Source organism: Eutrigla gurnardus (assembly GCF_963514095.1).
Source record: "Eutrigla gurnardus genome assembly, chromosome: 18".
NCBI lineage: Eukaryota > Metazoa > Chordata > Actinopteri > Perciformes > Triglidae > Eutrigla > Eutrigla gurnardus.
The window spans coordinates 4807844-4829165 of record NC_139929.1 but is presented as its reverse complement, the minus strand read 5'-3'; the positions used below and the strand labels follow the sequence as shown (position 1 = coordinate 4829165).

The 21322-nt window shown below is 45.8% G+C and overlaps 3 protein-coding genes across 3 annotated transcripts in view; 1 reads left to right on the top strand and 2 right to left on the bottom strand.

Annotated features, from left to right (window-relative positions):
* Positions 1 to 346: 346 nt before the first annotated feature.
* Positions 347 to 12022, bottom strand: trpc1 (transient receptor potential cation channel, subfamily C, member 1). Its single transcript, XM_084034100.1, has 13 exons — positions 11836 to 12022; positions 10913 to 11067; positions 10735 to 10836; positions 10446 to 10648; positions 9747 to 9878; positions 9462 to 9657; positions 8008 to 8344; positions 6024 to 6163; positions 5289 to 5438; positions 1720 to 1904; positions 1439 to 1640; positions 853 to 1047; positions 347 to 771 (listed from the first exon to the last, which is right to left on the bottom strand). The coding sequence occupies exons 1-13, from the start codon at positions 11999 to 12001 to the stop codon at positions 544 to 546; spliced, it is 2391 nt and encodes a 796-aa protein (XP_083890226.1). The 5' UTR covers positions 12002 to 12022; the 3' UTR covers positions 347 to 543.
* Positions 12023 to 15377: 3355 nt separating this feature from the next.
* Positions 15378 to 18044, top strand: chst2b (carbohydrate (N-acetylglucosamine-6-O) sulfotransferase 2b). The gene has a single exon (XM_084034120.1). The coding sequence runs from the start codon at positions 16003 to 16005 to the stop codon at positions 17398 to 17400; it is 1398 nt and encodes a 465-aa protein (XP_083890246.1). The 5' UTR covers positions 15378 to 16002; the 3' UTR covers positions 17401 to 18044.
* The window catches only part of LOC311028856 (sodium/hydrogen exchanger 9-like), a 50371-nt gene continuing 46492 nt past the window's right edge, over positions 17444 to 21322 (bottom strand). Inside the window, exons 15-16 of the mRNA XM_084033652.1 lie at positions 20295 to 20397; positions 17444 to 20215 (exon numbers count right to left, since the gene is read on the bottom strand). Of these exons, the coding sequence (XP_083889778.1) occupies positions 20045 to 20215; positions 20295 to 20397 (274 nt within the window). The 3' untranslated portion in view covers positions 17444 to 20044. The remainder of the gene's footprint in view (positions 20216 to 20294; positions 20398 to 21322) is intronic.

Below are 21322 nucleotides of genomic sequence, written 5' to 3'. Positions count from 1 at the left end.
TTAAGCTGGAAAGCAAAATATGCCAAATAATCTGTGAATTGGTCGGTTGAGGTCGAGGCAGCTCAGCATGAGAATGGATCAGGTGTGTGTAATGTGACTCTCATGTGGACCCGACTACTTGCCAGTTGGCTGAGCCGTTGACAGATTTCTGGCTGGCCACAGATCAGTTTTCAAGAAGAGAATCAACAACAAAAAAGCAGCATTTGTATTCAAGCTAAATCGGCTCTTTATGCCATTAAAACCCTCGGAGGGTCAAAAACGTTCCATAGTCTGAAAACAATGGCTTTCTTTATTTACGAAAAAAGGATAAATAGCTGAGAATAATACATTGGTGCTTTGGTGGACAATATGTATATATATATATATACAGCATATATATATATTTCTAATTAAGGTTCGGGTTTAAAAGTTGCCTCTGCGACTCAAAAGAGTTTTTTTTGCACATGCTCGGATCACACAGCATCCCAGATAAACGAGAAGCAGAGGTTTTCGTCAAAAGGAGAGGGATAAGGGGAGGAGATATCTAGTCCTTTATTCTTTTTTTTAGCTCCTCGGGTAGAACATGGCGTATTTGGAGGTCCGGAAGCCAAGCAGGTCCCTCATCTCGTTCCGAAACTTGGAGAGGTCTTGGCGCAGGTCGTTCAGGTTCTCCACGGTCGCCTGGTCCGTGCTCTGCATCTTCTGCCGCGTGGACGTCAAGTAGCGGTGAACCAGGCAGCACATGATCTTCTGGTAGTTCTCGTCACGCTTCTGCTTCAGGTTCTTCCACTCCTGGGTTAAAAATAATCAGATCCATATCAGGATTTTGCATAAATTACAGATTTCAGGAAGGAGTAGAATTAAAAACCTCACCTTGAGGCTGTTCTGTCGCTTCACCTTGCCCTTGGAGGTGTGGGAGCAGATCCACTTGCTCATGCTGGTGACCAGGTAGCAGACGGTCTTCGGGGAGGGGAGGATGTTGAACGGCGGCGGCATGGTGCACTTGTCGTCGAAGTAGCTGAGCCACAGCTTGGCCCGGGCGAACTTCCACTCCTTATCCTCGTGATTCTGCAGAAAAGACACAGCAATGTGGGAGAATTCACTTTCACACTCTGTTCTCCATTTAGAGAGGAATGCTGAAAATGCAAAAAAAACACCGTCTATCCCCTTTTTCGGGGAAAATCCTCGAGGGGACGGATTTTTTTTCGGGACAATGATGCTTCACTTAGCATAATCGAACGGTTGTTCCAAAGAAAACAGCGAATGCACCGCAGGGTTCCAGAAAACAAAAACGATTTAACATCTGCGGCACATTTCAGGGTGAATTAGAGAGAAAGAAAAAAAAAAAAAATCTAATCTTAACAGTAAATGAAAACAGTTGCATTTTTCGGGGGGGTTCCACGTTAAAACCAAATTGCCCTTAACGGCAACAGAGAAGCCATTATGTGTTTGCACTTACAGCAATTTGTCTGAAGCTCTTATGGAGCATGGCCACCAGCAGCTTGGTCAGCACGATGACCACCACGATGTTGTAGGTGCCGATGATCATGGCGCCCACGAAGGAGCGCAGCTCCTCGGTGTAGCTGATGCGGGTGACGAAGAGCGCCACGTGTGCCAGGGAGAAGATGTACCAGAACAGGGCATAGCAGGTCCCCATAAACCTGTGAAAAACAGGTAGAGATCAGCATTCTGCACATTCATCGCCGCTGCCAACGCAGTACCGAACCACAGATCCCGTACGTGTGGAATGCATCGTTGCTCTGCTGCTGGCAGAAAATGCCCTCGCAGTCCTTCGTCGGATTCTTGTCCGGATCCTTCTGGTCTTTTCCGTAGAGCTGGGTGAGTCCGATGGTGAAGGAGAATAACACCAACAGGAAGAGGCCCAGGAACTTGCCAAACTCCTGCAGCATCTGACCCATGGAGATCTGAGGATAAACATGGATATTTGGCTGTTAATCCTGCTTGATGGAATCGAGTAGACATGAGTCAGTTCTCTGCAGGCGGTGACCCTTGGGTGTCTGGGTGCGATGTGGACTGAAGGGCTGATGTAACTCCATTTGATGGACTAGATGTTCTTATTTGTGTACTTTTTTTAAAATTGGCATACAAATAACTCCAGAGACAAGCGTACACACATTTTTTCCCCCAGCTGACGTTTAAGCAGGAAAAGCATACTTAAAACAAATAGACTTAATGATGGAAATAGTCCATTAAAGCTTCCTAGTAATCTGTGCTCTAAAACAGCAGGGAACAGCTAAATGGAATGCAGCCATTGTTATTTGTTACACCTGTGACTTTCCTTCTATTACGAGTAATAATGCTATGTTTAAAACTTTATATAACTACTTGATTGCGATGTGTTGGTACTCTTTCAACACCATCCTCCCCTCATATGTTCTCGTTTTGCAACGACCCCCTGAGGAAGTGGAAAAAACAACATATTCTTGTGCCCTGAGGAATAAACAGACAAACATGGAAGAAGCCAAAAAAAAAAACTTGAAGACAGTGAAAGCCTTCTCAGACTATTGGAAAGCGAGTGTATATATAAACCTGAGTGGCTTATCTGTTTACTAGGACCTAGAGATGCTCAAACAAGGTCGGAGCAACGCTCGCCCTTTCCGACAACACAAACACATAGAGTGTCCAATGTGAGGGGTGACCGCTCTCCCTGCACCTCAGGGTGAGTGTTTGCTCTGAAAAACCGCAGGCAGCTTGTTTGAGGAGAAGGGCTAGTCTATTTGGGGCGGTTCATTCTCTTGTCATGACTAAATCCCCCCCCCTGTGCCACACACATGTGATTTAGGAGCTGAGGGTGTTCCCCTGCTGGACAGACTGACAGGTTGCCTAACTTAGTCACTGTACAAACAGAGCAGGAATGCAGCAGGACAGAAGCTTAATCTCTACTGGAGGGGGTCTCATGCTTTTAAGGCACTTTGAATGCACAATAAATATTAATTTGCCAAAAAGTATGCAGAGCAATAACTGTGTCAGAAATAATGCACATTTTATTCTAACAACAAATGATACAAATTGTACATCAATGGATGTGGAGGAACACTTCCAGTTAATTTTAATTATTGGAATACATCTGTGAAGCACTTTTGGTGCAGATGTATTTTTGTATAATTGCTCTATAAATGAAGTGAATTGGCTTCGAATGAGAGAAACATCTTATGTTTATGTTTTTATTGTTGACCAAGATGTTTCTGGAACGGTTTTCAATGCTGTTTCCAATTAGTTTGAAATGTTTTCCAGTGGTGAGTCTCTTTATATGATGCATTGTCTTCGAGAAGCAGCTGGTGAAGCTTTTACACTTCTGCTCATATGTAGGAGGAGGGGGGGGGAGAGCACAGCATGGGTGTTTTCTCCCGAACACACTCATGCACGTCTCCCGGTGTGTCATCAGTGATGGGAGACGGGCGGTGAGGTGAAGGCTGGGCCATGAGTGAGCTCATTGTAAGCACACTATTGATAGTGGACACACACACACACACTTTCAGTCACTCTTTCCAACCTCAGCAGGGGGCAGCAACCGGGAGAAATGTGAGCCGGCCGATTCGGGAAGGAACGGAATCAGACGTTACCGCAAAAACCCCACATGCCGTCTGCGTGAGCAGGAGCTCGTCTGAGTGCAACTAATTGCTGTGGAAACGTGTGGGCGGCGTGTGTATAAGCAGGGAGGCGTGTCTACGTAACACACACACACACACACACACACACACACACACACACACACACACACACACACACACACACACACACACACACACACACACACACACACACACACACACACAGCCACATCTATTTCCAAAGCTAATCTTTTTTTCCCATCCTGCCAAAAACCGGCCAGACAGTGATGTCACAGAGGGGGAAAGATGGAGGAGACAGGGCATTCTGCAGGGCACCCTTATTGTTTTATAAGCAGACTTAATGGCAGGAAGGCATACATACAGATAAACTGACATCACTGCATACCTGAAGACTGTTTATATAAAGACACACACACAGAGGGGGAAAAAAAACAAAATTCTGGCAGCAAAAAGTCAGAAGTTGGCTGGCTTTTCTATCTTTCTGCCAGCTGGCAGGATGTTACGCAAAATCACGATGTGATAAAAAGGGACACCTCTGCCACTGACGTGGTGGAAGAGCCTGAGAAGAAAATATTGAAAGCACATTTTGGGCTCTTCCAGGAAGGTGGAAAAACAGTGACATAACAGAAAAGTTTTGTTGACAGTGCACAGGATATTGCTCAGCATAAAGAGATGAAACCTATGCAGCTGCAGGCTTTTTTGTTTTTGACTTATCACAGGCAGGTGAATGTCACTCTCCTCCATTCAAACCTCCTTGTGTAAGAAGAGAGGTCGTCTTGTAGTTAAGGAATTATGAAACGAGCTGGCGAAAACATTTTTTGTTATTAAATGTTTTGGGTTGTGTAAGAGGTATAAAGCAGATGAGCAAAACTCAATAAACATTCTCAAATTTTGAGAAAAATCAGAACGTATCTGCTTATTCTGAATGACACTGCCAGCACAGTCTAAGTCTGAATCAAGCTGATCAAAAACAGGATTCAGAGAAGTTTACTTTTGAATTGGATGGTTTTTGTCTCTCTAAAGTACTGCAGTCATACTGATCATAATCCAGCCGTTTGTTGTTTAAAAATGTCAAATCCTGCATATCTCACATCGTCAGAAAAGAAAAACACATGTTATCATTTTTGATGCATTCTTCAAACAGAGCATTGAAAAGTACAGAAACTGATTGAAAACATTTTGATGATTTTCTGTAATTCCCATGCAGCCAAAGTAGCAGTTGCAGTAAAGAGGGATCAGACTGACAGCATGTGCCTGAAAACGTGACGTGGGCGTACAGAGTCAGCTCTTAACACGCAGCCTACAGTGAAGCTTGAGAAATCCATTTTTGTGCACTCATTCACAATGATGATAATCTACGTGAATGATGATATGATATGGCGACTCAAGCTGCAAAGCTTCATAACGCTTGGGTTTGTCATGAGCATAATTCATCTTATAGCTCCTACTTTAACGCCCATGATGATGGTTATGCTACTGCTGAGCACAGCTGGTGTGATGTTTAGTGAAGGCTTGTCCTTGAGTGTTCGCACTTCGCCGGGAGAGGAAGAGCGTGGGCGGCGTATGTGTTGAAGTGTTTTTACAAAGCTATGAATGCTTATGTGATCTCAACCTTCCCGCAGAGGTCTTTTCTTCTTCTTTTTTTATTTTTTTTTATTTGATGCATGTCTGGCTCCACTGGGAATCGAATTCTTACTGTGAAATCTTTTTCCCTACCTGCAGCGGTCCCAGTATGGAGCTGGTGGTGTACATGAAGAAGAGTCGCAGGTAACTCAGGACGTTGGCAAAGGCGAAGAGGCCCTCGGCAACCAGGATGGGATGGAAGGCGTCCCAGTTCTTCCTCTCCGTGTCCTCTGAGTTCTTGAACTGAAGAACAAGCAAAAATGTGAATTTACTTATGTGCGTACCTGATGTGTGGCATCTAAACTATCCTATTAAAATGTGGGAATAACCTTTAATAGTTTCATTGTAACACAGATGAAAATAGAGACATCAAGAATCTTCAGAATGTATGAATTAAAAATATTTTCCTGCAAGTATAACTTTCTCGCAGAGCGCCAGATGACGTGTTTAGTACCACTCACTGTCTGGTGAATGTGAGGCTACAGCCAGCAGACAGTTATCTTGGCTGAGTATAAACACTGGAAACGAGACGAAAAAACAGCCACATTAGTCAGGTTCACGACCCACAGTAAAGCCACAACTTGTTGCTTTTTATGAAGATTAAATAAATGAGCCACGCTAGATATTCCCCTCGTTTCCAGTCTTTCATCTAAGCTAAGCTAACTGCCTGCTAGCCGAAGCGTCTTTATCTACTCATTTAACTCCGGGCAGGAAAGCAAATAAGGAAAAATCTATGTATAGTGAAAGGGATTAACTTCTTCAATGCAGCTTTGCATGCAAGTTATCCCTCCTCCTCCTCTGTGTGTGTGTGTGTGTGTGTGTGTATACCATGCTATGAGCAACGATCTTGAGGGCAAAGGTGGCGAGGTAAAGGGAGTTCATTACGAAGCTCAGCTGGTTCCTCGACTCTTCCAGGAAGTCTTCCAGCCCCTCGTACCACAGGCGCTTCACGTCGGACCACACCATTCCTACACCGTGATCACACACACACACAAAGGCATTTCGCTGTCATCCCAAACAATTTCAAAAATGGCTTCGACCATAAGTCATCTCACGGTGGGAGCCCCGGGGAACATATGAGACGCAGAAAACTGGAGATTAATGTGCTGAGAACGCGTCGTCCGTGGGATTTAAGGAGGTGTGCGGAATTTAATAAAGATGGATGTCTATGTCTCTCCGTGAGTGGAATTCCATCAATTCTAAACGTACAGTAGGGATAATAAAAATGAAGAGTGGGAAACTCAAGTCAAGGCAAACGGCGACACGTTTTCTACGCCGGGATTCAGAAACGATTACATCCAACCTGATCGATCTGCTATTGGTTTTACATGGTTTCAACAAAAAAGTGAGCAGGTGGGGTTTTGACACGTGAATCCCATTATTTTTACTATGATATGATTGCAATTCAATCATAAACAACAAATGCATCGAGACACACAAGCAAGTAGCCCAGCCCACAGACACACTCACAGTCTCAGCATCTGATTTCCCCATTAATGTGAGGCATCTGGCTCAGGGGGATAGCAGATGGAGAGAGCAGGAGAAAGATGAGAGGAGGGGAGGGGGGGGTAACGTGGGAGAAAGAGAGAACAATGGAAATGAAAAAGAAATGGAAAGCTGCTGTGTCGCTAATAGAACCCTTTCCACATTTGTGATAACATTTGCATTTGATTTGTAAATCATTAGAAACTCCATCCTTGTGATTTAACATATCTGGGGGTGTTTGTTGATGCTGCGGAGACCCCGGAGCATGAAATCTGGACCATCCCATCTTTTGCAGCTGTTTTGCAATGAGAAGGGAAAAAAAACTGCTGAAGTTATTAAAATTGATCTTTGATGTTGCTCCTTTAGCCGTACTTCAGGAATCTTCGCCCCCTAAGGCCAATCTCGGCCCGTGGAGAGAAAAAAAAAACCCATTACACCATTTCTAATGACTCGACTGCTGATCTCAGTCCTGCAGAATACAGAATGAATTGCAAATTACCCCCAGAACCATCTTCATAACGCTGAATAATAGAAGTCAATGGCTTCTACATGCTTCTATAACCTGTCAGGTGCAGTTATGGGGACGATTTATCAACCCGGGGGTGACAGCGAGACCCAGGCCGATGAGGTGTGGTTTGAGCTGCTTTGTGTCTGGTGAATGTGGGGGGGGGGGGTTAGGATGCTGCAACCATATCTCTGCTGAGAAGGCCGGGGCCATTAACGCGATTGAACGCTCATGCTAATGGATTCTTGGCAGAAGAGGATGGCACTGGAGAGAGGCCTTTTCCCCAGAGAGAGAGAGAGAGAGAGAGAGAGAGAGGCAGTCAATTTCTAACTGTCACTATCCCGCCTCATCCGAACAGACATGGACTCGTGTGCACGCGTGTTGTCTTTCAAATACATGTTTATGTGACCGAGTTCAGTGAAAAGAAGAAGCTCTTCATTCCCACGGAGCTCGATTAGAGAGCAGAGCTGACAGATTGAATCCAGTCAAACCAGACTTTCTGTCGTTTAGCGTCGGAGCAGCTGTTTGTCATGATCTTGCCTAATGGGATTATGAGATACGGGATCCTGGACTTTAGCCAGACCATAACAGGAATCTCTCATTTTCACTCCGCGATGCAACGTTATTCTATTCAATTCTGGGTTTGTGTGATTGAATTCCGATTCTATTCCTAGTTCTATTGTGTGCGTCGAGATGTTGGAGTTGCATATCGATCAATTAGAGGAATCTGCCCTCTAAGCGGTGAAACATAGCCTATATAACGACATCCGCCTCTGCACATAGCATCCATACAGCACGTTAGTTATGAGTGTAAAAGCTGACCTATGATCCAGAGGATGAGCAGGTAATCTATCATCTCCAGCGCGGGGCCCATGGTGTTCTTCTTGCCCTCGTTGTAGACCAGAGAGTACAGGTTGAGCAGCAGCAGGAAGCTGAAGTAGGAGGCGCTGTGGATGATGAACTTGACGAACGGCGTGTGGATGATCTGGCCCACGCGGGAGCGCGGCACCAGCAGGTAGCAGACGGAGAGCAGCGGCCACAGCATGGCCACGCTCAGGACCGTCGCCATCTTCAGGCAGGTGTGTTTGCGCCGGTAGCTCGCCGTCTCGCCGAACCAGACCGTGTTCAGGAACTGCTGACAGTTGGACTGAGCCACAAACTGGGGGGGGGGAAATATCAACGTGAAGAAGTTGATAGTAGCCGAGAGAGGTGGGCAATATTCAGAGAAAATGAGTCAAATTGTCATCTTATGGGTGTTTATTGATCGGACGGTTGGGCTAAGATGCTAGCAGTAGCTTTCACTTGCATTGTAACGGCAAACATCCGGTGTTAGCGGAAGCTAGCAACTTGTTTATATCAGCTATGACAAGTGAAAGCTACCGCTAGCATCTTAGCCCAACCGCCCGATCAATAAATACTCATAAGATGACAATTGGGCCTCATATAAATAAAAACAACAACAGCCATCACCCTAAGGACCCTAACAAGGCGTTGTTTATTAAAAAAATAAATGCGTACATTCACCGGAAGTTAGCTAGCTTAAATGCCAGTTGTTAGCATCGTAATAAACTCGCAAATTTGGGACTTTTTTCCTCTCTCGGCCTGTTTTTTTCTTCCTACAGTAGCCCTAATATGCCACCGTATGAAGAGATTACAGGCTGAATTAGCAAATTCAGTTTTAATGTCTTGCTTTGATGAGGTTTGATGAGAATATCGATGCTAATCCCTTCTAGGATGGATTTAAAGCCACAGCCAGCAGTCGGTTAGCTGAGTTTAGCAAAGACAGGACAGGAAATGGGGGAAACAGCCTAACAGCACATTTCCAAATCAGCTATAATGGAATTCAATAAAAAACCCAACCGCAAACCATAAATAAGTCTCTCAGGGAGTTGTTCTCCGATGTGCAACCATAAGACGATGCTTATCAGTGTTTTTTCCCCCTCCTGCAGCAGATAATGATGTGCCACTAGCTGAGCTGGGTGATGTATGAGTCACAATCTTCACACCGAGCCATCCCGGCTGTAAATTGTCCTCGAGCTTCAAACTTCCAAACTTTACTTTGGAAATTTCTCATCTTTGACCGCCGTTGCCTGGAGGCAGCGCTTTATTCTGCCAAACTCATATTTCCACGAGACAAGCAGATGGTATGCTGGGACAGATGTTACGGCCAATCAATAGAACAGTAAATAAGAGGTAATTGATAACAGATATATATTATTTTTACCCATTACCTATGATTTCCTCGACTCACTTACGTTACAGACTGACTGTCTAACCTCTTTTTGGTTGTACTTGATGGCGAGCTTGAGTCGACTGAGGTTCATGCGCTCCTCCAGTAGGCCTCTCTTGTCAACGTGGTCCTCGTTGGATGTGTGGTTGAGGATCACTTCCAGCTCTCGAGAATTTCTGGCCTGAGCCAGCAGATCCTTGGCAAACATCTTGCACTGCTTCGCCAGATCGTCATAATCGTTCCTGGAGCGAAGGAAATTAAGATACGATCAGACGTGAAAGATTTCTCATTGGTTATATCCTATAAAGACACGGGCTTCACGGCATCCTACCTGAACTCCACCTCGACCAGGCTGAGCTCCTTGAGGTCTGCGCTCAACTCAAAGGCCCTGAGGATGGGATCTTCTTCAGTCAGCATGATGAGAGAGGGGCTGGCCAAGCAGCGGTAGATGTCCAGGCGAAACCTGATCCGACAAGGTGAGACTGGTTTACAGATGTTTACATGTGAGAAAGAGAAAAGCGGATTGTGTGGGAAGCTACAAAAAAACCCCCACTATTTCCTGCGGAAGGCAGCTTCCCCTTGAATTACAGTTTATAGCGAATATTATCTTTCGGTGTAAAACCACAAGTTGGATGAAATAAAAGGAGCATGACAACACCGGCAAACCCAACACCGTCTCTCTCTTTCTCTTTCTACGGCGAGATAAAGAGAGCTTGGCAATAACAGAGCATTAGCCTCTGTGGGACAAACAGCACAGTAAGTATTCTTTGAGATAAAAGGCAAAAGCACGTGAAGGTAAATCATCTTTTTGAGTTGCTTAAGCTGACATTCTCCAGCTGGTGCTATCATCACAACAAGGTGTTTGAGGAGAACGTGAACAGCTGATTCACTGCTGTTTTTAAGCCCCTACATACCAGAGAATGGCCGAGACAATTAGGTAAAACAACGCTGCTCTTCTGGTTTCCATCAATGGGAGCTTCAGCTGCAAGCAATCAACATTCATGCTCATTCTGGATTCAACGTCCTGTACCTGGAGTGTCGTAAGCTGTCCTTTTTGTTTTTGGCGTTGCAGAGCGTGCACTCGCAGCCCACGGCGTGCGGCCGGGGCAGCGAGATGTCCTGCTTCAGCAGCATGGTCAGGATCTCGTAGTTGTTCCTGTGGGCCGCCAGGATGACGGGAGCCACGTCCATGGTGGTGGAGTACTCCGGGTTCTGAATCCGCTGCATCAGTTTCTAAAAAAACCCACAAAAAGATCCATTATTTCAAGCATCTGCAGTGTTTTTCTTGATTTTGAAGCAGTGATAAAGAGGCGACTGACAGCAATGGAGGGCTTGGAGGATCTCCTTGGCCTGTGGTTGAGGAGGATGTCCACAGCTCCCACCACCTCGGAGTCTATGGCCACCAACAAGGCATCCGTCGCCTACGCAGAAAAAACGTTAGTAGCAGTCGGATAGCAGATGAAACGCCGACAACATTGTAAAATCTGGTGTTTCTACCTGGCAGCCATGTTCCAGGAGCAGCTGCAGGATGTCCAGGTTCTCGTTCTCGATGGTGATGGTGATGGAATCCCGGCCCAGCACGTCCACGCAGTTCAGGTTGAGCTCCCCGTGGCGGTTCTCCTCCAGCAGTTTCTTCACCATGTAGTAGTCACCTTTGCAAAGACAAAAAGTCAGAAGCTACGAAAGCATTGGATGTCGCCAAACACACACACACACACACACAGATGTTGGGCCAACGAAAGGCAAACACTCCGGGAGAGCAGGCTCGGCTCCAGCCGTCCTCTTAACCTCCGGCCGCGTGCAACAATAACATCTCCCTCAAAGGACACTTTCTGTGGCTGGGCCACGTTTGGAGAGGCTTTATATGGCTACACTGGCAGCTGCAGGCGTGCACACCTTAAAACCCTAAAAACAACCTCTGTCAAGTTATCAATGAGCCATTCTCCCCCCCTCCATCCCCGTCTGACGACATGAGGATAGCCATGCCTCTTCCACTAGCAGTTTTCTCTTCGGTTTCGTTAACTTTTCCTCGTTTACGAGCTGTGAAAAAAAAAAGAGTCAGCAGACCGGGGAGAGAAAGGAAAGTTGCAGGAGAGCAGACATCCAGCTAAATATATCTCAACCCCTGTGGGCACAGTTCTACAGTAGCCAACATGTAGGCAGCTGTGAGAGGTATTCACTGGAGAAAGTGGTATGACTGTACAGTTTGCTGCGATGGCATTGCTGGAAATCTGTCAAGCTGTTAGTCATGATGTATTTTACCTACAGTGCATGATAGTCCTTCAGGAATTATCTCTTATAATAAACAGCCTATAATAAACAAAGCCTACATTAAAATCGTGTTTTCCCCTGTGCTCTTAAACGCACCATATTGAGTATACACACACACACACACACACACACACACACACACAACAGACCTTTCTCACACGCCAGCAAGAAGAGCTTCTCGTCCAGCGTCGTCTCCTCTTTCACCTCTCTCACGTCCTTCAAGGCCAGGAATTTATCCGGAGAGGAAACGTCCGTGCCCTGGTACAGAGCTGACATCACGACGGAGAGCGAGTACGGCCAAACACTGATGTGCATCCCACTAGAAACAAGCGACCATTACACAAGAGAAGGCTGTCATGTGGGTGACATGAGAGAGGAGCCCTGCTTTTTGTGTGTGTTGTAGTTGGGGTTGTTGTTGTTGCAGCGGAGGCTTTAACGCGTCGTCATGAGGCTAAAGCGAGAAGTGTTGGGATCGGCGTCGCATCTCCGCCGCTCCGCGCGCTGGAAGGATCTCCTCCTTTAAGCTTGCCCGCACACGGATGACTTCAAATGGTTTCGGTGGCGACCGCAGTCCGACGAAACGACACAGTCATCGCCCCTCGGCGTGTTTACACGCACCATCTTCTCGCGTCGCAGCCTCCCGGGGATCTTTCTTTCTGGTCCTGATGCTGCTGCGCGGCCACTGCGCATGTCTCCTCCTCCACCTGCTCGCTCACTTCGCAGGCGCATTGAGCCGCCGTGCTTCACGGTTGCGTAACAGGGCACTTCAGTGCAAGCTTTGGAGTGTGTGTGTGTGTGTGTGTGTGTGTGTGTGTGTGTGTGTGTGTGTGTGTGTGTGTGTGTGTGTGTGTGTGTGTGTAGGCCTGCATGCAGAGACGCTGTGTCTCGTCGAACGGAATTCATGCAGATTAGAATCTTTAGACATTTGGAAGATGTTTGGCTCCCAGAAATGACAACATCTTACATATTTCTATATTTTATAGCATCAGGTATATGAGGTATTACACATATTTGATGAAGGAAATGCCTGGTTCGTGCAGGTGTTTATGTGCCTCTGTTAGTGGAGCTGCTATCTCCTGCAGGAATGTAATCCGGTTGTTAAAATGAATGTGTTTGGACACATGGAACTGCATATGGATCATGGAAAGAGAGGGAGATATCGAGGTGTGATAGTTGCAGGAGATGCACAACATCTCTGCAAAGATGATTTAATAATAAGGAAAGTAAGGTTCACAATATTTGACATTTGAGTAAATATATTTCCTCCCAGTTAAAATGGTTAATGGGAAAACATGTAATTGTAAATAAGCCATTAAACCTGTACTGGGAGGTAATGAAACAATATCATCACAATTAAAAAGGATACGTATAAGATGATGTATCAGCTGTTTTTTTTTTCCACATAAGATGTTTTGACTTGTTACTAAGATTAACAGCTTTGTTAAAATGTCCCAATTAGTCACATTAGTCACATAGACTGGGAACCAACATATTGTATTGTTTACTGTGTTTTTCCTACTGGGATGTGGCTAAATGTTCATGTGGAAAAGGCTTGTTAGGCAATTGTTTAATCAAACAGCTGCTCATGTGATGTTCAATTCAAAACGGCAGTAAAAACAGAATGTTTCCTTATGTCTGCAAATGTAGTGTAAACATACACACACATGCAGTATTTTAATTATTGACTCACTGGTTTTGCTCCCTGTGGTGATGTTGTGTCCTCTTCATCCACCTGAGAAAAAAACCAACACAGAATACTGTAAATCTACTTTAAGGGGTTCGGAGAGAAGCTCTGGCCCCTCGTAATTAAAATTCATAGAGGGGCTGTTAAATTAAATGAGCATTTTAAAACCAGCATCTCCCCAATCCGCTCTACGTATTTCTTCGCTATTACACGTGCAAGTGGGGAAAGACGTCCTGTAGCTACACTTTATTATCCGACAATACAGCATCCCAGAGCAGCCGTTAGCAGATCGGACTGCACTAAATTAGAAAGGACTAAAACATACTGTACATACAGGAATCACACTGTGTCACATGATTAGATCATCAGCACGTAATTCCATAATGAGGAAGTAATATAGAAACAAATCTATACTTTTTCTACATTTCTCATAGTGTGACAGATATAAAGTCTGAATGATTAGCTCAAAGCGAATACGAAAATATAGAACAAAATTGAGTCTATAAAGCCAAGAGAAAATGCTTCCCTCTTCTATCTGTCGTTAAATCCACCATAATTTACATAATTGATGCATAAATACTTTGGCAATGTAAAAAAATGATGTTTTGTGAATCTTTTTAGAGCAAAACAGACAGAAAAGTCTCATTTCCTTTGTCTTGAGTGGAAACATTATTCTCCAGCAGAGGGCAGTCTACACAAAGGTTTCCTTCCTTTGTGTTGGAGTACTACACAATAAGTACATGTGGGACAAAAAGATCACTAAGCAGAAAGAGTAATAATACACAGAATATTCCAAAAATCCACCCCTACATCTAAACTATTTAAAACACACACACACACACACAGCTTTACTTGATCCGCAGCAGATGTCTTCTTTGAATAATCCGGCTATTCAGCTGTATTTTGTATACAAACAGAGATATTATAGCTTAATTCTAAGATGTTGGTGTTACAAGATGTATGAAATCCGAACACGTTTACATTACGCACATCAACATAAACATCACTGAATCCTGATGTGGATGTTAGGCCCTTCTCAACGGGGGTCAAAGGGCCCCAACCTCCTTTCACTCTGCCCTTTTTGATTGCGGCGGGGTCCGTAATCCCAGACGGACAAGCCTCTTAGGAGAGATGATTTTCAATCTGCAGAGCATGTGTGCGTTTCCTCTGCTCGAGCACATGGCCTTTTCCAGTTCCTGGAGACCAGCTGTCAGATGTCACATCTCAGCTGGCTCCACTTGTCAGTCACCGTCACTGTCGCTGACGTCTTCCAGGACCAAAAACTAAACCATGTCATGTTCCTTTTAGACATTATTTTCCAATCATTTATTTCAAATCGTACCCCCTGGTTCTCTGCCGGGAAGATATTTTGCTGCAAGATGTATTCTAAATTAATAATGCAAACGTTATCTTTAAAGGTAGGGAGCTGGTTTTGTATTTCTCGTATAGATCTGGGCTACCCCCTTGAGGTTGTAGTGGGAAGAAAAACAAATACATTTAATTTGAAATATTGATTTTACTCTGCACTCGTGCAGGCTTTAATGAGAAGATATAAGAGGGATGTGAAGAGGGGACTCTTCATATAATAACTAGTTAACAACAAATGCATTTAAACAAAAAGCAGGCACTTAAAGACAATGGGGATGGATGAGGTTGTGACGGTTTCTTTTATTTTTAATATAAAAGTATCCATCATAACGGTGTGTATCTGATAGAGTACATGTGTTAATAAGAAGAGTGGTTGATTACGAGGATGCAGATAATAAAGCAGGCCTCTTTAAAACACATCGTTTCCCACCGTCTCCCGTCGCTGCTGCTGTCTGTGGGAGCCCGGATCGAGCCCCGCAGCGAGACGGACGTCCCCGCGCGTCCAATGGCGCGCTTCGCTGACGCGCGACGTTGAGCGCGCACCAGCCAATGGCGCGCCTCTGTGGGCGGGATCTCCCTCCTCGTATTCTGATTGAATCGGTCCAGTTTTTTTGTGTGTGTTTTTTTGTTGTTGTATTAGTTGGAGGAGCACGAAGAGCGAGAGGGGGACGTCTGTCTGCCAACCGAGCGCGGTAACGTGTGTACGCTTCCTCCCGTTATGGTTAACGCGGGATGCTGCGGGATCAGGGCTCCGGGCGCGCCGAGATCGTGACGGGGTATATATATTTTTTTATTATTATTATGTTTTTTGGTCTCGTCTCGTCTGCGATGCCCCGAGTCTTCTCCGCGGCTGCGTTTCCAAGGATGCCTCCGATGATAACTGCGCAGGGATGCCTCCGCGCAGCGCGCACAAACAGGGCGTCTGTTCCCGCGATGAAGGCTCCTCGCTGCTTGTTTTGAACGCGGGGCCACCCACGGAGCCTTAAACGCGTCCGTCCCCGCCGAAGCACATTGCGCAGTGCAGTGAAAAAAAAACCGGGGGGATACCGTGTTGTGGATTTCCAGCCGGTGGTGAGTATATTACCTAATAAGCTGCCATTCAACTGGGCGACAACCTCCCCCCCCTCCTCCTCCTTCTCCTCCTCCTCCTCCTCCTCCCACCCGGAATAGGCTGTATACACCCCCGCAGAGTGCTGCTATATATACGGTCCATGCAAGGAGCTTTTGTCCGGTGGTGAGAGCCACTCTGCGAAAAAAGGCACAGATGAGAGGCAAACAATATCATCAACCACTGAAGTTGACAGCGCCTTGGGAGAAGGATGCTGGCTTTGGTAGGAAGCTCAAGACGTACAGGAATCACACCAAGATAATAGCACAGCCTGGGATCGTGATGAAAGTCCTCCGCAGGAAGAGGATTGTGTTATTTATGGCCTACTTCCTACTGCTGGTGCTCACTATGCTTAACTTGGCTAATTATAAATGGACTAAAGAGCCTCAGCAGTGTAATCATCAGATGAGGAGCACCACGTATCAGAGCAGATCTGACATCCGCTTCCTCTACAGGCCCTCGCTGGCCAAGAAGAGGCAGCTCATCTACGTGCTGACCACCTGGAGGTCGGGCTCCTCCTTTTTCGGGGAGCTCTTCAACCAAAACCCCGAAGTGTTCTTCCTGTACGAGCCCATGTGGCACATCTGGCAGAAGCTGTATCCGGGCGACGCCGTGTCTTTGCAAGGGGCGGCGCGGGACATGCTCAGCTCCTTGTACCGCTGCGACCTGTCCGTTTTCCAACTTTACAACAGCCCCGGGGGCAAGAACTTCACCTCCCTGGGACTGTTCGGGGCCACCCTCAACAAAGTGGTGTGCTCCTACCCCCTCTGCTCCGCCTACAGGAAGGAGGTGGTGGGGATGGTGGACGATAAGGTGTGTAAAAAGTGCCCCCCTCAAAGCCTTAGACTGTTGGAGGAGGAGTGCCTCAAATATAGCACCATAGTCATTAAAGGGGTACGCATTTTGGACGTTAACGTGCTGGCCCCCCTCATGGAGGATCCCTCCTTGGATCTGAAGGTGATACACCTGGTCAGGGACCCGAGGGCGGTGGCCAACTCCCGGATCAAATCCAGGCACGGCCTGATTCGGGAGAACTTACAGGTGGTCCGCAGCAGGGACCCCAAACTACGCCGGATACCTTTCGTGGATCCGGGTCACAAAGTGAACAAGAAGGACGGCGCGGACTACCACTCCATAGGAGCCATGGAGGTGATCTGCGACCGCACCTCCAGGACGTTGAGGACTGCCTTAAACCCGCCCAGCTGGCTGAAGGGCAAATACATGGCCGTGAGGTACGAGGACCTGGTGGAGAGCCCGGTCAAGACGTTGCGGAGCATCTACCGCTTCGCCAACCTCACCGGCAACCACGACATCGAGTCGTTCGCGCTCAACATGACCAGCGGCTCCAGCTCCTCGTCCAAGCCGTTCATCGTGTCGTCCAGGAACGCCACGCAGGCCGCCAGCGCCTGGAGGACGGTGCTCAGCATCCAGCAGATCAAACAGGTGGAGGACTACTGTCACCACGCCATGTCTGTCCTGGGCTACGAGCGGGTCAGAACGGCCGGAGAGGCCAAGGACTTGAGCAAGTCGCTGCTGGCACGGTCCAAACTGTGAAAACACGACCCCCCTCCACCAAAGACCCCTTTTTAATTTAATGTTTTTGCATCGAGTGCCGTTTCCTCTTATCGTGGAATTAAAGCTTTACTTTAAATCGGTGTTTGGAGGAGCTCCACTGGCCACGTTCGGAATGTATCATGTTTCTCTCGGTGGACTTGCGGTGGTATTTGAAGGGACCACTGCTTTTATACTGGAATAATGGATGTGTTTGATGGTGTGAGGCCTGTGAACAATGAACTTGAATTCGGTGAAGCTGCAACAACGGGGGGGGGGGAGGAAAGGAAAAACAACTGTATAATTCATGTATCTTGTTATGATGACACATCAAAGTGGATATTTTGGGGGTTATTTTTGAATGTGAAAAACCTTAAGAAAAATCAGTTGTTTTCAGTCTCCATACTGTCTGTAAAAGTGAAAATAGTTGATAAAAAAACAACAACTCTGCTAATGTTTATTTGTAAGATCTGGTGGAGGTCAGAGACAATCAATAAAACGGTTTGTTGATGTGCCATAGGTGACGGTGTGATGACTAGGCTGCATCAGAACAGCAGTAGTGCTATTTCTAGATTTTAAAAAAATAATAAAAGAGGATTGTTTTGATTTCTGTCACCAAGATCCTCGTAGGATGATATCATGCACTGTGGATAAAAATGTCATGGCTATGGAGCTGGGAAGTCTCCCTCTCTCCCCCAGTGTCAGTGTAAGCAGTCTGTTCTACCATTCCAAATGTTTACAATTGCTTGCTCTTATGAAAACGTATGATCTGGGAATATTGCATTGAGTAAAGTTCACAGTTAACAAGACATTTTACGCATTTGTGTTGAACGATCGCTGCACACTACACGTAAAAATATAAAAAAACAAGCACAAGAGCAGAATTCTCAAAGTTTGGTGCTTGAGGAAAAGTACAAAAAAATCTAATAAAATCCAACGTGGTGAGCCACTGGCTTTAATCAATACTGTGATAACAAAACTGCTATAAATATTTAAAATGACATATGTTATGAAATATTTTGTTTTTTTTTATGTGAGAACCATCGTATTGGAACATAACTACATAGCTTAAAGCATCCCTGTGGAAGTTTCTACTACTTTCCCCCCCTTGTAAACAATTGGAAAGCATAAAAGCATCTTAAAAGTATGAAACATGCACAGTTTACATCAATATTTGCCTCCAGGCAGTCTTTTCTGGCACATTAATGTGTTATTTATTTGATTGTTTAGTGAGAAACCACTGAGAAGGAACAACTCGTGCTGAAAGATATTGCTCTATAATGTTATTCTAATGGGCAAAAACTCCACAGGGTGCCTTTAAGGTATGTGCTATAAGATAATATAATAATAATAATACTGTCGTCCCTTTAGAGCTTCAATTGTGTGAAGCCCCGATCTTAAAGAGCTCAGAGAAATGGCTCCAAAATGAAAAATAAGAAATGATAGTTGAGGTTTGGAGATCTTGATCTCACTTCAGTAAAACAGCTTCTACTTGAAAAGCTCATCAGCATCAGACGTCAGACAGGAACGTCGTTCACCCTCATCACTCGAAATGTTTTGATCCCTTCAGCATCGCCGACCAAATGTTTCCGCGTGACTGCAAATCACGGCCCAAACTAATACGATCACGGCTCTCCTAAAAGGACTCCCGATGCGACGTTGCTGTCAGTCTCTTTGTCACCAAACCCCCAAAATTTGATAAGAATTTGAACACAACAAAAACAGGATTGATTGCATTTCTTTACAACCGAGGACAGAAACACAAGAGCATTCCACTGATGCAGCCATGCGTTCACAACATCAAAATGGAAAGCCCTCGCCCCAAGGACAACGGCTCTTTAATTTGAGGGGAACAGTCTGCATATTCACCAAGCCTAACCTTCACAGACTGGAACACCCGGCTCCACGCGAAGGTGGGGGAGCCCCGAGATTTACAATGATGTACTCACAAAGCAGCAAAGTGCAATCTATAAAGAAGTCGGAGGAAAACCTCACATGCTAATGGTCTCCTTTGCCAAATGCTGCTAATATACTTAAGCATTTGGAAGTATTGGAGCCAGCCGCAGAATCAGGGGTAATAAATTCCATCGTGAATCAGTTAAAATGATAAAAAAAACAGTACAATAAAAGTTTAATAAGGAGTTGGGGGAAGTGCAAAGCAAAATTGGCATGAAAAATATCAAGGGAAATATCGTGGCTTTCAATCAATTATTCCTGAAGCTTGAAAACAAAACCCTACGTAGGCGAGTAGCATGACGCTGGAAATTAATGTGTGACTTTACGCGTTGTGTTTTCACACGAAGGTCAAATTCTGCTTCCTGTCAGTGTTAAACATTAGGCACTTAAAGGCCGGATCCATGGTTCTATGTCAGCTATGAAATCCTTGGAAGTGGAGCAAAAACAAGGCCGAGCAACAGAAAAGAGCCACGGTCTTTGTAATCCCTCTCTCTTTGCGAGTGTGTCTTTGCATGCGTGTCAGCACAAGGGGAGTGTGTGACCTTTTTCGGGAGCCGCTGTAAAGGCGACTCCCGGGCGGCTCCTCTCCGATGCCCTGGCCAGTGACCCCCGTTCGCTGTGGGAGGCGGGGGGCCTCGGGGCGGGGGAGGCGGGATCTGATGAGCTGGAGTTAGCGATGACTCCCAGAGCTTCAGGCCTCCCTGGCGGGACCGGGAGCGCTGCCAAGTCCCAGGTCTCCCTCCAGCAGGTCCTCCCGGTGTGCAGATGCAGAGTCGCCTCCCACGGACCCGAGCTGCTTCCCATTCTTCTCCGGATCCCAGGTGGAGTCGCCCGGCTCCGGCTCACACAGCTGCTCCTCGTCCTGAAATGACAAGTCGTGACTTCAATCCCTTTCTTTAATGTGAAGGTTTTTACAGTATGTGGGAATGCAAGGGGAGTACCTCGTGGAGATGGGGGCTGAAGAGTCTGGCCAACAGCCCACACCAGCGTGGCAGTGAGTCAGCGAGGGGAGGGCCACGATGTGTCAGCGCTGGCATTAGATATCTGTGACCTTGTTAAGGCATTGTGGCGAAGGTGTGTAGCTGTGAATGACACAAACAGGAGTGAGGAAAACACTTCAGTTTAGCCTTTTATTCCAAATCTGGCCTCAGGCCACGAGATCTAATCACTGAAGCGGAACAAAAGCACATCTAAATGTAAAAACGAAGCAGCTGTAGTGTTTTACTGAGGTAATTTAGAGAGTTCATAAAGGTTCAGAAGATATTGGTTTTATTACCTTAGCTAAATATGTTAATTATGGGTGGGACCAAAGGATTATTTTGGGGGGGTGGGTTATTGTTTAGCCACATGTGGGCGGGCAAATCGAGAGCATCTGTGTTAGCGAGCATTAAAAAGGAGAGGCTAAAGTGGGTCATTCTTCTCTGCTGGGTAGATGTCTGAGGAAATAAAAGCCCACAATAAAATATGCAACAAAGAAAGACTTTCCAGGAGGGGCTGCTTTACAAGAGCAGGACTGCAGGGAGGTTGATAATAAAAAAACGAAAAGAAAACTTAAAAATGACAGCACGCAACGGAGATTTAAGCTGTAAAAACAAACAGTTCTGATAATAATTGCCCTACTGCAGGTGCTCTTCTTCACCAATACTATAACTCCTGTACAAAAGCAACCTCTGTACCTCGAGTCTATAATGAATAATGTGCTACTTAGGGCAGCACAAAAGCACACAACACCCTGGTAGAAGTATAGAAAAACAAAGAGCAGAGGAAAACGATCTAATGTGGCATTTGGCACCAATTCTTATATTCTGGTGGCGTTATCAGCAACGTGCAAGAGGAGGGAATTAGGGGCCGTTATTCTCCCAGCTAACGGGATTTATTTATAAATGTCTCAAATGAGAGAGAGAGAGAGAGAGAGAGGGCAGGATGAAGGATGAAGTGGTAGAAAAGGGGGATAATGAGTTTCTGGGGA